The sequence below is a fragment of the Girardinichthys multiradiatus genome, chromosome 3 (genome assembly GCF_021462225.1).
Source record: "Girardinichthys multiradiatus isolate DD_20200921_A chromosome 3, DD_fGirMul_XY1, whole genome shotgun sequence".
Taxonomy (NCBI): Eukaryota; Metazoa; Chordata; class Actinopteri; order Cyprinodontiformes; family Goodeidae; genus Girardinichthys; species Girardinichthys multiradiatus.
The window spans coordinates 17,125,007-17,145,316 of record NC_061796.1 but is presented as its reverse complement, the minus strand read 5'-3'; the positions used below and the strand labels follow the sequence as shown (position 1 = coordinate 17,145,316).

The window sequence follows — 20,310 nt, the reverse complement described above, 5'->3', positions numbered from 1 at the left end:
TCCATCCAACATTTCTGCATCTCTTAGGCTCCTGCCAACAAGCTGAGCACCACGGTTCTAAAGTTAGGAAGAAAAAAAAACAAACTCACACATATAACAGTTGTTTGATAGATAATGCAGTACATTTAATGCTTGTCTCTTGCAGTGCATGTGCATTGAAGGGAGTGTCTGTGTTGGAAAGTCCTGTGGAGTTTTTTTTTTTAACACTGAATGGGAGACTGTCTTACGCCATAAATCTGTCGCTCATTGAGAAGACAAAACGAAAATGGCCCCATCATAAAACATCTGTAACGGCTCCATCTACCACCAACACATAATGGGGCAATTACCAGGAAGGGGGCTGGGACAGCATGAAGCCTTCAACTTGTTTTGGTTCACCACATTGGGATTCAGCGTTTGTGCCTCAAATGCATACAGCATGTCTGTGCATCCATATGTTGAGCTTGTGTGCTCCATGTGAAGGGCTATCGCTTAATGTATTGCTGAAATAAATCAAATTTTACCTGTTCATTCATCCCTGAAAAGCTGTCCTATCAGTTCTGCATGATCACAGGCACATCTAATCTGACATTGCATTATTGATGCCCGAAGTTGTGCGCGTGTCGTCTTGAGCCCCATGTCTTCCACACCTTGTAATCAAGCTTAATTGAGGTTAACTGTACAGCACGGCTGAAACGCTAGACAGGTAAGCCTCAACCTCTCATGATTAATGTAGTGTGTTAGTTCTCTGGGCTCTGACCTTTTGAGATAGGCCAGGCACCATTTTTAAGTGAAAGCTCTGCCTCTGTCGAGTTGTGGAGTTGTGCATCAAGTCCTCTTGGATCCTGCCACCCTAGTTCCTTAAACTCCATCAACTCCCTCATCTTGCTCCTTATTGCCCTCAAGCCATGTTTGTTTCTCAGTCTATTTCACTTTATAAAATCTGTTTATACGGTACATGTTTCCTTTTGAATAATAGTAAATCCTAACAAAAGAGTGAAAAAGTGAATCCAATGTGTATAACTTGATTTAACTGCTTTAACTGGGAAAACAATATTATTCCTGATACTTCTTGACAAAAAAAACAGAAAAAAAAAAAATGTTGAATTGCCCCAAGATTTATTGTATTCATGGCTTTTACTTCTTTCTCGTCACAAACAAAAACCTCAATGCATGTTATTGGGATTTGATGTGATAGCCCAACACATATTACTGCATATTATCCAAAGTTGCCTAATTAGTAGACAAAGTCAACCTGTGTTTCATTCATTCTGAGTATAAATACAGGTGTTCTGTGAGGATCTTGGAAGTTTGTTATTTAAAACAGTGCCTTGAAGATAAATGAATTAACTCAGGGATAAACTTTGAATTTCTCACTGTGTGGTTGTAAAGTTGTTGTACTGTTGCCTTGCACAAGAAGGTCCTTGGTTTGAATCCTGGCCTGGGCGGGATTCATGCATGGTTGTTTGTCCTGCACATCTCAGTCTTGCCTTTGAAATGACTGGCAACTTGTCCTGGAGAATTTGTTCACTAGAATTTGTTCACTTAATCAGACTCACAAATGCACACTCATTCATTCACAGATACAGAGATTGATAGGCTACTTGAGGTTAAATGCTGTATCCAGGGGCACATCGACATGTGGCAGGAGGAAAGAACAAAAAGGAATTAAAGCTGCAAGCAGCATTGAAGGCCCTCGCAGCCAAGCACCGCTCGACCGGTGTAGCGACCGCAGGAGCCTGGCACGGTCTCCTCCACACCACCGAGGAGCCTGCCGCTCGATTCCACACATTCCCACTAGGTGGCGCTGCGAGCCACCTTTCATACATACTTTGGTCATGTTAAGTTCTGCTCTGACAAGAAATATTCCAAATTTGGCCAAAATACAACCTTCCCGATGGAAGCTGCACTCACTTGTTAGTTAGTGGGCGGGCTAAAATAATGTCGTCAATTTATTGTGTCAACATGTCCAGCATTGATCCATGATGATGGACACTAATTTTCAAATGGATCTGATGATGTATGGAGATAGAGCACTTGTAATGTCCTAGGGGGCGCTGTTGATCCAAACTCCAATGTAATCCAATAGAGCTGTTTAGGGGCTGACAAAGATCAACCATATTCAGTTTGGAGTAAATTGGACCATGCATGTGTAATTTAGAGCCAAACGTATGGCGTGACATCTGACTTCACCACGCCACCACGGCCACACCCTCCAGCCAAACCTGTCAGTACTGGAGACCAATTTAGACCATTGTGTTATCTGTCATTGGAAACAGTTTCATGTTGATTAGTTAAAGAAGATCAAATATGGGCCACACTAAGTGAAACATGACACTTCCTATTCTCAGGGGTTGGGGCTTCAATGATGTCAGCATCTAATCAGTGAATATTGTTCAGGGCCAGAGGTAGATCAATTCCAGAAGGTTTCAGGTCTCTGTGACTTCCCTTGTAGGAGCTATATCAATTTCGTCTTTTATGGTGAGAAGTCAAATTTTGAGGCGTGGCCATGCCCACACGCTTTCATGTATCAAAAAGGCTTTTGATAACTTTTGATCTCCGATGCCTTAAAAGTATACTGAGTGATTTTCAAGTCTCCAAGTCAAAAGCTGTAGGAGGAGTTCGCTCAGATATGCGGGCTAGAAATGCCCAAAACAGGGTCAAAATGGCAACTTCAATCCAAAACGGCCGACTTCCTGTGCATTTTAGGGCACACCCCCAAGATACTTTTTTTCTTGGTTTGAGGAGCTCTACCTGTGTGCCAAATTTCAGATCTCTACGACTTACGGTTTGGCCTATCTCACTTTAGGGGGCGCTGTAGAGCCGTTTGGCCACGCCCACTGACATCGACATTAAAAAACAAAAATTTCACGCGGGGGACAATTTTGGGTAAAATCTGGTGAATTTTCATGCATGGCAAAGTCCCCAAATTGCCCCGCAAAGACGCAACGGAAAAAAGAAGAAAGAAAGAAAGAAAGAAAGAAAGAAAGAATAAGAAATCCTACAATTACAATGGGCCCTTGCAGTTTTTCTGCTCAGGCCTAATAAACTACAAACGGGGCTGGTAAAAACTCTGCATCCCAGATTGCAGAGTTTTAACCCTTTTTCATGCACTACTCCATGGAAAGAACTGTGCATGAGAAGATACCCATGACGTCATAGAGCTACAAAACTCTAGCTGCAGCAGTATCTCTTTCTCTTTGCCCACATCCTCCAAAGGTTGCTGTGGTCTTGAATGTCTTGATCCTGCTGGCCGAGTAAAAGGCTCCAACTTCGAAACCTTGAATCCAAAGTAAAGTTTGGTCTGCTGTTTGTGTATCCTGTGTCTGCACCCCAGCCAAAAATAAGACTAGCTGCCTGAAACAGGCTTGTCTAAGCTCCTGCAACAAAGAATCTGAAAGAATTATAGTTTACGTAATAAGACGCAGTGTCCCTAATTGCTTCGATGAAGCAGTTTTTCCCTGCTGCCTAAAGATGGCATTTAAACCTCAACTCTGCACACTGGAAGCATCAGCCAGTATGGGCAGACACTTGCCCCAGTCTAATATTTGTATTAGTGGTACTTAAAGGTACATGAGGCAATTCAGAGGGCTGCCAATTAGTGCTGCTATTTTTCTTTGTTGTTAACTGAACCAGTAATCCTGCATGTGACATCTGTTCATTTGCCATCTTGTGAGTCTATGAACGTTTCTCACCACCAACTTAGTAGTTCTTTGCTGCATTCAATCAGTCATGGTGATGGCTAGTTGACAGAACAGTATGATCAATTGTCTACAAGGTTATTAAGTCCTAATTCAGCAAATTATTATTATTTTTTTAAATTAACATTATTTTATGAAAATCATTTTTTATTTTCCCTTCTGCTTTGCATTGTGAACTGGTTATTGAACACCCAGCAACTGTAGTTCTTTGTCAGCTTTCAGAGCTAATTTGGCCTCATTTCCAATTACTCAAAACGAACCTTGGATCTTAAATATACATATACAGACTGAACTATAATATCACTGCATCGATTTATTGGTTGCAGCTTTATTCTTCTGTTTATTTTTCTGGTAGTTTATTAGTTTCCTTACTCTTTTCATTTTTACTTAGTAGGTTAGATGAATGTCACTAGCATAGTTAAACGGTTTGTTGACTGAAACATTTTCATTTGAACATGAAGTATTCTATTAATAAATTCTTGTACTTGAAATAAGTTGTTTGTGTTTACTCTACATATGTGTGCAGGGCTTTTTGTTTGAGAATGCCAATATTCACTTCATCTAACGCTCTATAATACCACACCTCACCAGGCAGGTATTCATAAAACAATAATTAACCAAGACCGAGAGGTGTTTGGCTATTAATTACTGATAATCGGGTGGTGCTCCAACTTCGTAATTTGATTAAAATTATTAACTTTGTTAACAATTGCCTTTGGCACTTTACTGATGCTTATTCATAGCCAAATCAAACCTATTGTTGCACAACAAGACTAAAACTGAATTTCTGGACTTAATGCAAAAGGTTATGTTTGGTGGAAAATTAACCCATCCCCATGGTGAAACATGGTAGTGGCAGCATCATGCTGTGCATATGATTTTCTTTAGATGGAAAAGGGTCACTGTTCAGAATTCATGGGAGGCTGATAGAGCTGAATATGGGACAATTCTTTTAAGAAAACCTGATAGAGGCCACAAAAAAGTGAAAGCTCACTTTCCAGCTGGACAACAATAAACACACAGTCAGAGCTACAATACAATGATGTATATCAAAACATGTGCATGTATTAGAAGGGCCCAGTCAAAGTCTAAACCTATAGGTAATTGGTAACTGTGGTAATTGCAGCAAAACTTGGTTCTAGAAAGTACTTATTAATGGGGTGGTTGAATGGACACTTTTCAGATATTTTGGGTTATCACTAAATCCCACTGATGAACAGTGAAGTTTGTGACATGAAAAAAAAAATTTTTAAAGTTCCAGAGATATAAAAATTTTTGTCATACACTGCTTTTTTTTCTTATTTTAAACCCCTTTGAGTCTATTGCTGGCTCTTCTGGAACTTATTTACTATTTAATTTATTCTCCTCCACTCTGGTATTTGATGTGAAAGCTTTGTTTTTTCCATATTTGATGTCCTATCGTCCAGACAACTGACTGCCATTGACCAGCCTCTGCTGCTCAGCAACCTTCCTTGTGCTGATCTAAAGTGGCAGTGAGGTCATGTCCTCAACTACCTCTCAAACCAAACCATTGTCAGAGTTAACTGAGCAAATTTACTTTTAACTTGAGCTCATTCGAATCCTTGTACCAATTCACCAACACTGTCACTGCCTTACAAAATAGTGGACAAAAAATGGACTTTGAGCATACAAGTCAATGTTCCTTTTGGCTGAGATTTGCTAGAGAATTTGAAGGTGTACTTGTTAATCTGGGATGTTGAGGACCCGGGTCACCATCTCTAACATAGACCAGGGGCAGTAAATGGATGAGAGGAGGTGAAAGGGCAGCCTCAGACATTCCTTTAGAAAATAAACAGAACAAAAATTGGCTTCTCAGGACAGGTATTCTAAAGCAGATCTATCAAACTTAGCTGTTACCGTTTTCTGGGTTTCTAAATATGCTTAATGACACATCTGTAGACTCCCCCAAAAGAACATAAATTACCTCTCTGCTGCAAAGATGTAAAGCATAGTTTCAACCACAATCGCTGCAAGCTGGCTTCATCCTCACATTTCAAAAGCCCAGCAGGGAATGAGTTTAATGCAATTAGCAGGTTATCTGTGGTGAAGTGGATCACTCTTCCTGTTGCCCGTTGGCCTGACAGAAGGGAGGTGTAGCTGTCTGTTGCACAACAGAGGAAGACACAGCAAAAATATAGGCAGATGCCCTGACAGATGTAAACACCCAGGTCTATTATTACACTGCCCAAGGTTTACTGCCCATCTTGGTCAGCATCTAGAGAAAGCAATCAGTTTTTTGCCAAGATTTGGTTCATGTTCTGCAGGTAATTCTTTTGTGGTCTAGCATTTTTGTATTCCTGTTATGAATACAATGATAAGAATAAATGATAAGGAGGTATGAAAAAACCCCCCAAAAAAACCCAAAGCAAGTTGACCTCTTGCATTAAGCCACAAGCAAGTGTATTTAATGTTTGGGGCTAACCCTGCCTTTGTGTTGAAGCCAGTGGTTCAATGAAAGGCAGCAGTAAGGGTCACTTCAGGCATCTGCCGCTCCAGCACCACTCAACTGCCCATCTGTGTACGCCGCCGTCCTTCTGTTCACTCAAACACGCTCGCGGACACACAACTAAGCAGAGGAGATGCCCTCTCAGATGAACGTTGGGTGCAAATGATTGCTTGCCTTGGACATGTACTATAAGCATCAAAAAGGTATAAGCACACAGAATTCAAATTCAAAATTCAATTCAATTCAAAATTACTTTATTAATCCCAAAGGGAAATTAAATGTTGTTGTTGCCCATTATGAAGGTTTCTTCAAAGAGCTGTTGTAGATGCTGATGGCTGTGGGTAGGAAGGATCTCCTGTAGCGCTCCGTCTTACAGCAGATCTGAAGAAGCCTCTGACTGAAGACACTCTGTTGTTGTAGGACAGTCTCATGAAGAGGATGCTCTGGGTTCTCCATAATGTTCTTCATTTTATGAAGAATCCGTCTTTCCACAATTATCTCCAGAGGTTCCAGAAGAGTCCCCAGAACAGAGCCAGCCTTTTTTATCAGCTTGTTGAGCTTTTTTAAGTCTCTGGCTCTGATGCTGCTTCCCCAGCAGATGATGGCAGAAGAGATCACACTTTCCACAACAGACTTATAGAAGACATGCAGCATTTTGCTGCAAACACGCTTATTCCTTTCCTCTAACTGGTCAGAACATCAATGCTACCGATCAGATCCTACAGTGTTGTGAAAAAATGTTTGCTCAAAATTTGCTTACAAATTTCTTCTTTTTCTTTGTCACACCTGTTTCAACTACATTTTAATATCAGATATATCTGGAGCAAATACAAAATATAGTTATATGCTATCCTATGTGAAAACGTATATGCCTGCTAAGCCTAATAACTGATTGGGCTCACAACTCCCATGAAGCATTTGTGATGACTGTGGCTCAGTAGGAAGAATAGTTGTCTTGCAATCAGAAGGTTGTGGGTTCAATTCCAGCTTCCTTCTGCCATATGTTGATGTGCCCCTGAACAAGGCACTTAAACTCAATCAATCTGTGTATTGGTGAATGCATTAGTGAGTGTGATTGGGTGAATGTGGCTCTAATGTAAAGTGTGTTGAGTGGTCTGTATGACTGGAAAAGTGCTATTCCAGTCCATTTATAAGTCTTTTACATTGCTGTGGAGGAATGCTGGTTGTAGTTTGCCTTTTTTTTAATTTAAAGGTTTTTCAAACATGAGCTATCTTTTTAAAATCATGCCACAGCATCACACTCTATTTGGAGCACAGACTAGGCCACTTCAAAACCTCCATTTTGTTTCTTTTTTTAACCATTCAGAGGTGCACTTGCTGTTGTGCTTTAGATTATGGTCCTGCTGCATAAACCGAGTGCCCTTGAGCTTGATATCACAAACTGATGGTAGAGAAATGTTCCTTGAGGATTTTCTGATAGAGAGCCGTATTCATGGCTCCATCTGTTATGGCAAGTCATCAAGATCCTGAAGCACGAATGCTGCCCCAGGCTATCACACTAGCTCCACCATGTTTGACTATTCGTATGATGTTCTTCCTCTAAAATGCTGTTAGTTTTATAGCAGATTTAATAGGAAACACATCTTCCCAAATGTTCCAGTTTTGTCTCATTAGTTCATACAATATTTTTCCAAAAGTATTGAGAATAATCAAGAGTTTTTTGGTAAAATGTGCTTTTTCTGGTTTTGGGGATTCTAACTCTCTGATTGATGCCACTTTTCACATTCTCTTTTTTATTGTTGAATCATGAACACTGACCTTAAATGAGAGAGATTTAGATATGGTAGTAGGTTATTTTGTGACCATTCCCAGACTGATTAATGCCAATGCCTTTGTTTCTCATCTTGAATGTCTTTAGACGTCAACATGATGTGTTGCTTTGTGACATCAGCTGATATAATTTTATCAGAAAGGTTCTGTTTAAGCAGTTTCTTTATTTGGATGTAAGTCAGTAAAATTAAACACAGCTGTGCGAAAAAATGTGGTAAATCAGTTAATTTGTTACTTTCTCACACAGGGCCAGTCTTGTTTTGACAGCTTTTATCTCCCACTAAATAAAGTCGTCAATTTAAAACTGTATCTTATATTTTCTCAGGTTGTCTGATGTAAAATCGATTATTTAAAACATTTTGGCATGACAAAATCAAAAAAAGAAATCTTTAATGGGGCAAATACTTTTTCACTGTGCTGTAGATCCACGCTTATGAGCAGCTTCTACAGTTCTCCAAACAGCAGCCTCCACACACAGATGTCGGGTGTCAAGACTATTTGTGTTATACATTCCCCACATTTTTCCCCATTCCTGATGAAAAGGACCCCTCTCGTTGCCAGTTTTGGTCAACTTTGGACTAATATATATTAGGGCCGCCTTTCAAATAAACACAACACTCTTTTTCCCCCACTCTCTTTTTCTGCGTGTGCATGGAGGGACAATCAGGGAGCTGTGATGAAGAACTTTATATGAACATTCAGCTTAAGAGTGACAGATTGAAGCTGGTAAACAAAGCATTCCTTTCCCTTTCATCACCATTTAACTGTTCCCTTAACACTCAGCCTCACCTCCAGGCCAGTGCCCAGCAGAGCGGGGAGCTTGTCAAATAAAAATAAATCTTAAAGGTAAGGTTTATTCCACACTTTTACCGCTTGCTTGGAAATTTGCACAAGTGACATTGCAACATTACTAATAATAAATAATCAGATGAGAAGCCTCATCCTTCTGACTCTGAAAGGAATCTATTGGAAGGTAGGAGGGCAGCTTGGATGGATTGTTTGGTCTTGGTCAGGTTAATGGTTGTTGTGTCAGTCATTTGAAAGGACTCCCAATGAGTGCACTTAGCATCCTCTGTTTCCCCCTAACAAACATGTGAGCAGTGACACGATACTGTACAAGAATCTGGGCAGCATATAACATATCAAAGCAATTTCCTAATTGCTTCCAGGCCAAGGTCGCTGCTTTTATGGGAGCTTTTTTCCTGTTTTGTGTTGTTTTCATCTGCAGATTGGAAAGCATTAAAGTGTTAAGTAAACTTGACCCAGCCGGGGTAGATTCATTGGGAAATAGTCAGGGTTTCTGCATTGGTGCCGTATCAGTGACAGTCAGCCTGTGGATTTCCTCCTTGTCCGATGGACACCATATGTTGATGTGGTTTCTGTGGGCTTAGTCCCTGAAACATTGAGGCACTGCATAATTACATTTGTTGGCAATGATGAGAGCATGTTTCTAAAGGGTGACAACAGAATGGGTCTGATCTGAGGGCAAAGGTGGATGTGGTCCAGATGCATCTGGATCTTTTAGGAGAGTTGACTCTCTAAGCTGATTGTTAACTTTGGTATAATTATTAGTAGAAATTATTGGATCATGGAAGGTTAGGAATCAATCTCCTAGTTTGTCTTTGTGCCTTGCGAAAGTACTCATTACCCTTTGAACCATTTTAAATCTTCTCACATTACATTAACACAAAATTTAATGTATTTCACTGGAATTGGAAATAATGTGGCACATGGTCAAAATCTAAAATGTGTAGCATATATATTTATGCAAGTCACTTTACTCTAATAACTGTAAATAAAAACCAGTGCAACCAACCTTGTTCAGAAGTGACTACTTACTAAACCTAATCCCCCCCGCCCCCTCGCCGCCCCCTTGCCGCTCCCTAAACACCCCACTGGTGTTTAGAATTGCCCGATATTAGTACAAATTCAAATCCAATTAGTAATCTGTGGCATGACTGTGAGTAATTTAATCTCAGTATAAAAGCAGGGTTTCTGTGAGCAACTCAAGAATATTAATGAACAAACAGCATCATCAAGACCAATGAACATCGCAAACAGGCCAGGGAGAAAGATGTAGAGAAGTTACAGTTAGTGTATAAAAAATATTTCCAACTTCTAAGCATCTCAGAGCAATATCCAATCCATCACCTGAAAACGGAAACAGTATGGCACGCCTGCCGCCCTACCAACTACCACCCTACCTAGGTGTCCACCTAAACTTAGAGAGCAGGAAAGGAACTCATCAAACAGAGAATAAGTCTTAAAGCCAATAGTAACTCTGGAAGAGCTGAAGATAAGTTTTAGTCTTGCACTCCACAAATAAGCCTTTGTGAAAAAAGGACATTGTTGAAAGAAAGCGATAAGAAATCCCACTTGCAGTTCTCCACAAGCCATGTAGCAGACACAGCAAACAGGCAGGTGAAGATGCTCACGTGGAAGAAGAAGGTAAGACCAAAATCAAAACATTCTTTGGTCTAAGACGCTGTGTGGTGTAAAATTAACATTGCACATCACCTGAAAACACCACCCCCATGGTGAAACAGGGTGATGGCCGGATCATGCTGTGGGGATAGTTTTTTTCAGCAAGGACAGGGATGCTGGTCAAAGTTGATGGAAAGATGGAGTGAGCTAAACACAGAGGAATCCTGGAACAAAACCTGTGGTGGTTATCTGGTTATACTGTTGTTATCTGGTGCCTGAAATCCCCCCTTCCCCCCCCCCCCCCCCCCGCCCCTTGCCGCTCCATAAACACCCCACTGGTGTTTAGAATTGCTCAATATTAGGACAAATTCAGATCCAATTAATAATCTGTGGCAAGACTTTACAATTGCTGTTCTTGGACATTCTCCATACTATCACTCACCTTGAGCTATATTACAAAATGGGTAAAATTTCAACCTTAGATGTTGTGAAGCTGTTATAGACATATTACGAACCTGTAGCTGTAATTGCACCAAAAGGTCACTGTACACGGTATTGGCTGGGGTGGGGTGGAGGGTAAACACAGACGCATGCCAAACGTTTCAGTTTTATCACTTATATAAAAATACATAGTTTTCCTTCGACTGCACAATAATGGTCCATTTTGTCTTGGTCTTTCTCATAAAACCCCAATAAAACACAATGAAGTATGTAGTTGCAATGTGAAAAAATGTGAACAAGTTTAAAGAGTATTTTGTGAGGAACTGTAAAATCCAGTCATCAAAATGCATCCCCCACACAGTAGATACACACGTCATTTTGGAGCACAATTTGGAATTTTGCGAATTTCCAAACTTTTTTCTGACATATGAATGAAAATAAACACAAAAAGGCAGAACTCAAGCGAAATTCCAGACTTTGTTTGGAATTTTATTTGTACAGTAATGCTGTAGAGTAGTATCCAGTTATATATGTATATAAATGATCTTTATATATATATATACATATATATATATATATATATATATATATATATATATATATCATTGTAAAAGCTCTTTACACTTTAATTGAATGCACCTCAAACTCAGATCCTATATGCAATAATGAGGTAGATAGATATTAATAACGGTACTTTCCACCCTCTGCAAAAAAAATATTGAAGTCACCTTAAATTACTCTTTTCGAAGTAAGAAATATATGATTATCATGGAACTCTGTACATCACAAATAATAAAATAATTATAGAATAGAAATCTTTACCGATTTGAGTGCATTTTTGTACATTTACAAAGAAATACCGTTGGGTCATTTCTTCATTCGTTGCACTTTGTAACGTTTTTCGACTGTACAAATATTTACAGCTCAGAGATAAAAAGATAAAAAAAAAATAATGAACAGCAGTGCATTCAAAGCTAATGTGCATTTAAAAATCGTCTCGTTCGGCGAGTCTTTTACATTTTCTCGCTGACCACGTGTCCGTGCATGGCGCAGGAAGTCGTGGAAGTGCATTGCGTAAAGATGCAGACTTTTGAGCGCAAAATCCGCTCCAGGAATGTGTGCTTTTCGAAAAAAAATATTTCGGTTTTCATGCGTAAGAGCCCAGGGAGGCACAGGTTTTATCTGAGTCCTTTCAGCTGTTCTCTTGTACGGCAATAAAAAATCTCTTGAAGGCATCACCACCACCATCTTATCTTCTCATCTACAGATCCATGTTTTTATGTTTGGTACATTAGACATTCACTTCATGTATTTAGTGATTTTTTGTATTTTTGGTCAAAGCATCCTCTGACATCCCGGATCAGAGGATGCTTTGACCAAATATAGTTCAAGTTGGACAGGGTGGATATGGATGCTCATGGGCCCACCCCAAACAAGTCCAGCGTCTGCTGGCTGGCCGGATTCTCGCTGGTCAGGTGCGCGCTCCCTGATAAGCAGGCTCCTCTGTGGCCTGCAGCCTGAGCGCACGCCATGTCCTTTCGCTGCTTTGTGCCAAACGGCCTGGTCACTCCGCCTGATACGTTTTAGGACTTTGCATGGATGAGAATAAATGTACTGGACGCTTTTAGTGTTAATCAGTCTGAATAAATAAGATGGGGCGGGGGTTGGGGCTCCTATAAGCGAATCCCTTTTGGATTAAATGCTTCAGGCCCTGTGAGCAGGTGATGTTTTCAGTCCAGGATCCATCAGGACTTCAGTTTAAACAAATATTTGTTTTTCATTTGTTTTATCAAGATGCTAAATGAATAGTGGCCGCTACCTGCAGCCACACTGTTCCACTACCATCTCCTCGTACTGCTTGTACACCACGTTGTTGCCCGAGTCTGTAAACAGGATGCTGATGGGGCTGAGTTTAGTGGGCACACAGCAGCTGGGCGGGGTGCTGTTGGGGTCCATGGAGTTCATCAGGGTCTGGATGATGGCGTGGTTGGTGGGCTCCAGGTGCGACCTCAGCGGGAAGTCGCACACGCCCTCGCAGTGGTAGGCTTCGTAGTCCAGGGGCGCGATGATCCAGTCGTCCCAGCCCAGCTCCTTGAAGTTCACATGCAGAGCTTTTTTGCTGCATCTGTACTTGGACTTCTTACCGTGCCTCTTCCCGTGCCGGTTGCTCGGCGCTGTCCTCCTGCGCCGCCGGGGCCCCTCTCCTTTCCCCCCCTTCATCGGCTTCTCCTCAGCCGACCTCCGCGACTTGATCTTCTCCTTCATCTCGTTGAACAGGTTCTCCCTCTTCTTGGAGCGGGTGTAAGCCACCAAGATGGCCTTCTCCTGCTGGCCGCGGCCGCTCCTCTCCAAACCCAGCCGCCTCAGGTCCACCTCGATGTCGGATTTGTTGAGAGTGGCCCGGAGCTGGAAGCAGAGCTGGTTTCTCTGCTGGTGCTGCGTCTGAAACGCGTTCCACACGTCCAAAACCTCCCAGCCGGCTTTAGTAGAGTCCAAGAGGTCCAGAGACCGGGAGTCCAGCAGTGTGTTGGAGCGACACGAGTAGAGCTGGATGTGGAACGGTCCCGCCGTCTGCGGGCCCCCCAAGGCTTTTCTAAATATCCTTAATTCCGCTCCGACCAGCTCCTCTTTTTCTGAAAGGGTTGAGACATCAAACAGATACTTCTGTCTTCTCAAAGGAGAGTGCAAAGGATTGTCTGCAAGGAGAAAAGAAGAAAATAATTGCAGTCAGATTCACTTAGAGAGTACAGTGCTCAGAGAGAGAGGCGTGGGGGGGTCACATTCTCCCACAGAGGCCTTCTTTCTCTTTCTTGTTTTTCAAATGTCCACTATAAGCCCGCCTCAAACAAACTGCAGCTGACAAGCGCTCTGTTCGGAGAAGAAAGACAAACCCCCACGGATGGACATTAAAGAAATATGATTAACGTTTCCCTCTATTTTCTAATTCACATCCGCCCTTATCATAAATATATACGAAAATTCTTTAAATAAGATGCCTGTCAACGTCTCACAGCATTGCTTTAACATTTTCCTCTTTGTAAAAAAAACCTGATGCCCTGCAGAAATGACTATCGTGTAAATCTTGCGCATTGCGTAAAGTGAGCATTTGTTTTCACATGAAATAAATTCAGTTGTTCTTGTCAGAAATGCTGGCCGAATGCGACAACCACACGTACATACAGTCTGGTAATCTTTTTTTAATTGTGTGCCACTTTTAATTAAAGCCAGTTTGAGTGAACAGTTACACTATAAATCTGAATTTTGGAGAATGTAAAATATTAGCCATGAAAAAGTATAACAATTGTAATCAAGTTGCAAATGTAATGTTCAGGAATGGATCAATTCTATTTTGGTAACAAACTCTACAGAAACATTTTGCTCAAAATTTAGGGGAAGATGTTTATTAAACAACTGTTCTTAAGACAAGCATTCTGGTTCTTATTCATCGTGTGCACTATCCAGAAGAGAACATTTTTGGGTTGGGTTATGAATAATTAGAATAACAGTAAATGTCACATTTGTAGATGACTAGCAAGCTACACTATAAAAAAAGAAATTTGGAGAGCATTAAATATTTTCTATAAAATTTGAAAAACTTCTTATTGAATAAGTTATTTGGAAATGTAATTTTCAGAAATGGTTAAATTCTATTTTTACCATTTTATTTTAATAACAAATGTGGTTAGAATTTCACTGAAGATGTTGGTTCAGTCAACATATTCTGTGTGGTTAGAATGCATTTTTAAGGGTTGTACTTATATTAAAACATAAAGGTTGTGAATGAGAATATTCAGTGTTGGAGAACCCAACAAAAACCAGTTCAGCCATGGTTTTAATGTTAAAGTCTGATTTGTTAGCAGGCTACACTGTAAAAAGGGAACTTTAGATTGTATTAAATAGGCATTACAATTATTTAAATGTAATCAAGCATATTGATTTGTAAATGTAATGCTCATTATTGGTTAAATCTTAAAAACACTGACTTTACTGTTAGTAACAACCTACCTAAACAATTTCTTTTGTATTTTTTACTAATGATTTCAGTTAAAACCTTATTCTCTACATTGGAAAGCTCACATGTTTACATGGATTGCATTATGACTGAATGTATCCAGCCATGTAGTCAAATGTATTAAGACTTCTCATTGAGAAAGTTTCTGGGTTGAAGCAAGAACTTTGTGCGTCTTAACTAGCTTAGTAACAGAGCTAAGTCAGACTAGTTAGCGAGCGGCACCTCTTAGGTCTGAGGCAGTTGTTGAGTATGAATGACACATCTTAGCTTGGCACCTTGTTAGAATAGATTTACAGAGTTCTATTTTATGTCAGTGGCATTTCATGCCAAAATGACCTATTCTTCCTAATTTTTTACATGGAAGGAGATACCACACAAGGGAAAATGGTCAATTATTAATAATTATTAGAATCTGACTAAGTGATTAAGGTGTCTTTTAGCTGTTAAACTACCATAATTTCTACTCATAAATATTGATTGAAATCTAATCCAACAACTTTTTTTTTTTTTTTTTTTTACAACTACTTTTATTGGTTTAATTTTAAGACATTACTTTATCACTGTTTTTGGTTTTACAGACAGAATGATTAATGAAGTCCACCTCTGTAGGAGTGCAGTAAACAGCAACCAGAATATCCGAAGGGGGGGACATTATTTTTGCAGAGTTATTGATTAAAAAAGAACATTTGAAAATGAAAGAAAGACAGAACAGAAGAAGGGGCTTCGTGTGGTTTGTTTTAGGCACAACAGACCAAGGGCGACCAACTGCACACTCAGCTCAACAATGCACAATTATTCTCCTCTCCGGAGGCCTGAACATGTTTCATCAAGGCAAACCAATATAATAAAGAGAGAAAACCTGAAAAGCAGCAAAAATAGGGCAATCACAGTTTGGGTAAAACTAAGACATTTCAAAACAAATAATTTTTTAGGTTTCAATTTGCATCACTTAGATTTTGAATGCTTTTTTACCAAAGGAAAGAAGGAATATTAGTAGAAGGCAAATCATCCCGTTATTTTAATTTTTATGCGAAGTTTCTCAATTTGAGAGGAAATATTTAAATGGCAGCAGGAGAATGCATATCTTTCAGGAATAAAAAAAAATATCTTCACATTTAGAATGAGGTCTGCATTTTCATACTTTACATTTTGTTTAATTAACCTTAATTTGTCTGTTTTTCTATAAATCATAGGTTGTCTCTACATTTATTTGAAAGCTCTTTTGATTTAAAGTGACATATGTCTACATGGTAACATCCCTGTTACATCATTTGTAAAAGCACCTTCAAACAGATTTTTTCAAAATAAATCTGGCTGTCAGATTCCCTCCGTGAAGCCAGCCGAGTCAGACAGTAAAGGCAGATTGAAACCTTGTGCCTCCTTTCAGTGACTTTTTTCGCGTCTGGTTCGCATTACTTTTTCTTTTCTAAGAGCTCAAACAAATCGAATACAAGTTTGGCAAATAATTAACAGTTCTCAGCTCCCATTCTCCTCATTAAAACACTTCCCCTCTTCCATTTCATCCCATCCTGCCAATGACAACATTCCGCTGAAAACGAATGCGCCAGCACGGAACAACTCGGTGACTGAGTGAGTGAATGATTGCGTTATTTAAGTTGTCACTCCTGTTTTTTTTTTTATTTAAACATTTGTTTTATGTGGTTACCCGAAATAAGCATTCTGTGCATATTTGGTTAATCTTGTTGGTGAAATCTTAAGAGTTGCAACTTTTCTCTGACGTTTACACAAGAGATGAAAAGGGTTTGCCCGACAGATTTATTTATTGATGCTTTTATTTATTATGTCAGATTTACCACCTATAAATTTGTGAAAACAAACGCAGCCAAATGTATCGCAGTACTATTCGCTCTTGTGTGGATAAACCATGCGTAAAAGTTGTAGAGGTTGGGCTGTGATTATAAGGAAAGTCCCAGTTCAGCTCAGCCGAGTTTCATTCTGCAGGTTAGAATCCAACGCAACACTTTGGGGACGATGGCTGACAGCAACACCAGAAGCAACCAAAGGCGCTTTAGCTGCAAGAATTTAGTTTCCGTAATTAGGTGCTTGCACAGGGAGGTTCAGCAGTAATAGAAAGGAAAGGAAAGGAAAGGAAAGGAAAGGAAAGGAAAGGAAAGGAAAAGAAAGGAAAGGAAAGGAAAGGAATAAATATAAACCACTTCACATAGAAGGAAGCGCTCTGATTTTCTCGTCTTCTCTTTCTTTCCTTCTTTCTTGGGGATTTGCCCACCGTGGCCGGGATGGGTCATTATGGGAGAATAGACAGTGTTTGATATGTTATGACATGAACACTCAATTAGATCACCGAGTTCAAACACCGCAGTCAGCCGTTCGATGCCAAGCGGCCCTCAGATGGGTCCAGTTCGGGGTCAAAGGCACTGACACATCACATCAGAATCACAAGAGAGAGCCTGACCACCCCCACCCCCCCACCAGTCAAACCAGGTTCCACTGCAAGAAACCACAACATCCATCAGATCTTTTACGTGCAAATCACGCTCAAAACTAATTGGAGCAGCTAATGGGGAGCAATGGTTACCCCTATGAATTTGCTGCCGTCCAACAGTCATTTATTTATTTATTTATTTGTCTAACCTTCATTAGTCTCCCATTGTTAAACCTATCACTCACCCCTGTTCCCCCACCTCCCTTATGGCAGGATGACACAAGTTAAAATTTTGTTCCAACTTCTAGGTTTGGTTTACAACCCTGAGATTTTCAGTGCTGGCACCCATCTTGAAACCCCATTTGAAAACTCTCTGGATGCGCCCCTGTTAAATTAGGATAATAAAAAAAATATCCCCAAAAAATCTGACCACAAGTTTTTTAAATAACGGATTAATTATCACGAGATGTTTGGAACTACTGTAATTTTGCAGCCTGCAGTGCGCGCCCATGCGTCCGGGCTCGATGCGCTTCTACCAAAGATTTTTTTTTTTTTCTCGTTCAAAGATTAACTCTTGTCCCTCCTGTGTGTGTCTTTGTGTGTGTGTGTGTGTGTGTGTGTGTCTTTGTGTGTGTGTGTGTGTGGTTATGTGTGTGTGTACATGTGTTCGGACTGTGTCTTTTTTCTCACAGGCCGCTCCTATCACTTGGTTACACGCATTTAACTGACCCAAACACCTGCTGCTCCCACCGGCCCACTCTGCGCCCCCCGGCCCTCTTTGTCAGCGCAAGCTGGTCTTATACTGGGCACCGTAATGGCAACAGATTGGATGTTTTAATAAGTGATGGCTGCGCAATATGGTGGGGGTTGGACATTGTTTAAAAGACTGTCAAAGGAGAAAAAGTGAAGGTGGTGAAGTAACGAATGGGATTTGTACGTTTTCACATATTTACGTGGACGCTGAGGGCATTAAAATAAGCTGACAGTGACTTGCAGCGTTCCTTTAGAGAGAGACTATTATAAGTTTACTGTTGCGTTAGTTTAAGACTCATTCAACCCAATTCTGTAAAAAAGTTAATAAAAAAACAAAATCGCATTTTTATTTGAAGCATAAATAAATCTGCAGCCTTTGCACGTTTCATCAAAATGGATTCTGAACGCGTAAAAAGGCGTCCTTCCGCTACTTTTGCTTCCTTTAGACTGTGCGTAAAACCAGATTGATCTAATCTGTTGATTTAATACGTTGCAGGGGTTGTTTTGGTTTTGGGACCTTTCTAGTACATTCTTAGATGATACTATCGACGTTGTGAGCTGTGCAACGCTCTGAAACCAGCCTCCTCTGTCCACAAAACATGTTATGGTTTTCACAGATTTAAAAACTGATTTGGATCTAATAAAAGTTCATTGTCTGACGGAAAGGGGACAACAAACGACAAAAACTCGCCCACTTTCACAGAAACAGCTAAACATATAAAGTATTTACACATTTAATTTAAAATTGAAAGGATTTGATTCGAATTTCAGCGCGTAAAAGTGCGTCCGTACGTTCTTCTTGCTTCGTTTCGAGTGTGCGTAAATGCAGACCGAGATGGTCTATTCGTTCTTGGCCCTACTCTAACCAGCTCGAAGAGGATAGTATCAGAGCAGAAGTGTGCTTGACGGAGACGAAAACCAACCTGTTCCTTTGTCAACAAAACTCGTTATGGTGTTGGCAGACTTTGAGGAGCGGAAAAAGCTCGCGTTTAGCCCGAGTTTCTCCGCCGCCGAGTACGTCCTGTATATGGAGAGCATGTACTCGTGCGGGACAACAGCGTCCTTTGGGACTTCTTCTTTGTGATGTCCCGATGCAGGGTGCGAGGACGCGATGATGTCTTTGAAAGGCTTGAATGACCTTTGTCCGTATGGATGAGAGATCTTGGCTTCCCTGTTCCTCCTAGGTGCAGAGGGGGAGATGATAGCAGCAGGCTGGAAGCACGGTATATTCCCAAACAAAACAAGGAGCAGGCCCAGATGTATTACAGTGGCTCTAGATGCGTCCATGGCTGGATGATGGTTAGGAGCTCTTTTTTTAACCCCCCCCCCCCCCTGTCAGTAAGCGCCGGAGCCGGAGAGATGGTGTGCGCGTCAGAGTCAGAGAGCTCCCACCTTTGCGCACTGCGGTCGCACCAGAAGAAATGCGTTTTTCTCGCTCTGAACTCCACACAAGAGTGGAGACTGCTGGACCGAGAGAAACACGCCCACATGGTGGCTCAGCGCAGGGCTTCCTAAACAATTTTCATGTCACAGAGCTCCACGGAGCCGCGGCTGCGGCCAGCGTACCGCCAGAGGAGACACAAACAGGAATCAGTGCAGCCTTTGCAGTAAACGGCTCAGGCATCTGCACGTCTGCATACAATAAGTTCTTTTTTTAAATAACGCCAACAAGAAAGCAGTTCTCTTTCTAGTTAGAATGAAAGCCAAACTTGTCCTTTTTCAGCGAGGCTGGTTTAAACAGAAAGCACATATATTATCGGCAGATGCATGTCTGCGATCCTGCAGAGCCTAGGTGCAAGTCCACGCTGAGTTCAGACTGATCATAAAGTCTCCGAATCACAACCTGATCTGATCAGATAAGATTTTACGCGCAGATACAGACTAAAGTTGATCATAAAGTGGAGACAGTTTTAAAGCCATTTCGGCTGTAAGGTTTCTGACCTTTCATTTTATTAGCCGGTATAGAAAACCGAATGCACACTTATCTGGAAACAAGACATGAACAAAACAACAAAAAAAAAAGGTCAAATATTACCGGGAGCTATATATTTTTTTAACGCATTAACAAAACAGACTCAGAGATGTCATTAGCCAACCCGTTTACAAAACTCTTTTCGACTTGAAAATAACTATGAGCCGTTTTCCTAATTGGCTAAATGGAGTCTTTTAAACGCATCAATCAAACACGGAAAGACTCTAGTGATCTCTAGTGGCTGACATCATTTATTACAAGAAGACCCAATGCCCCTCGGAACTGAAGCTGTGTGATCTGCGAAGCTCCAAGTTTTTGAGCTATAATCAAAGGTTCACTATTAGGGGATATGACATCCCAAAGACT

At 40.7% G+C, this 20,310-nt stretch overlaps 1 protein-coding gene across 1 annotated transcript; it reads right to left on the bottom strand.

Moving 5' to 3' along the window:
- Window positions 1-12,154: 12,154 nt before the first annotated feature.
- Window positions 12,155-19,458, bottom strand: gdf6a (growth differentiation factor 6a). Its single transcript, XM_047361363.1, has 2 exons — window positions 18,896-19,458; window positions 12,155-13,499 (listed from the first exon to the last, which is right to left on the bottom strand). The coding sequence occupies exons 1-2, from the start codon at window positions 19,257-19,259 to the stop codon at window positions 12,619-12,621; spliced, it is 1,245 nt and encodes a 414-aa protein (XP_047217319.1). The 5' UTR covers window positions 19,260-19,458; the 3' UTR covers window positions 12,155-12,618.
- Between the last annotated feature and the right edge of the window lie 852 nt (window positions 19,459-20,310).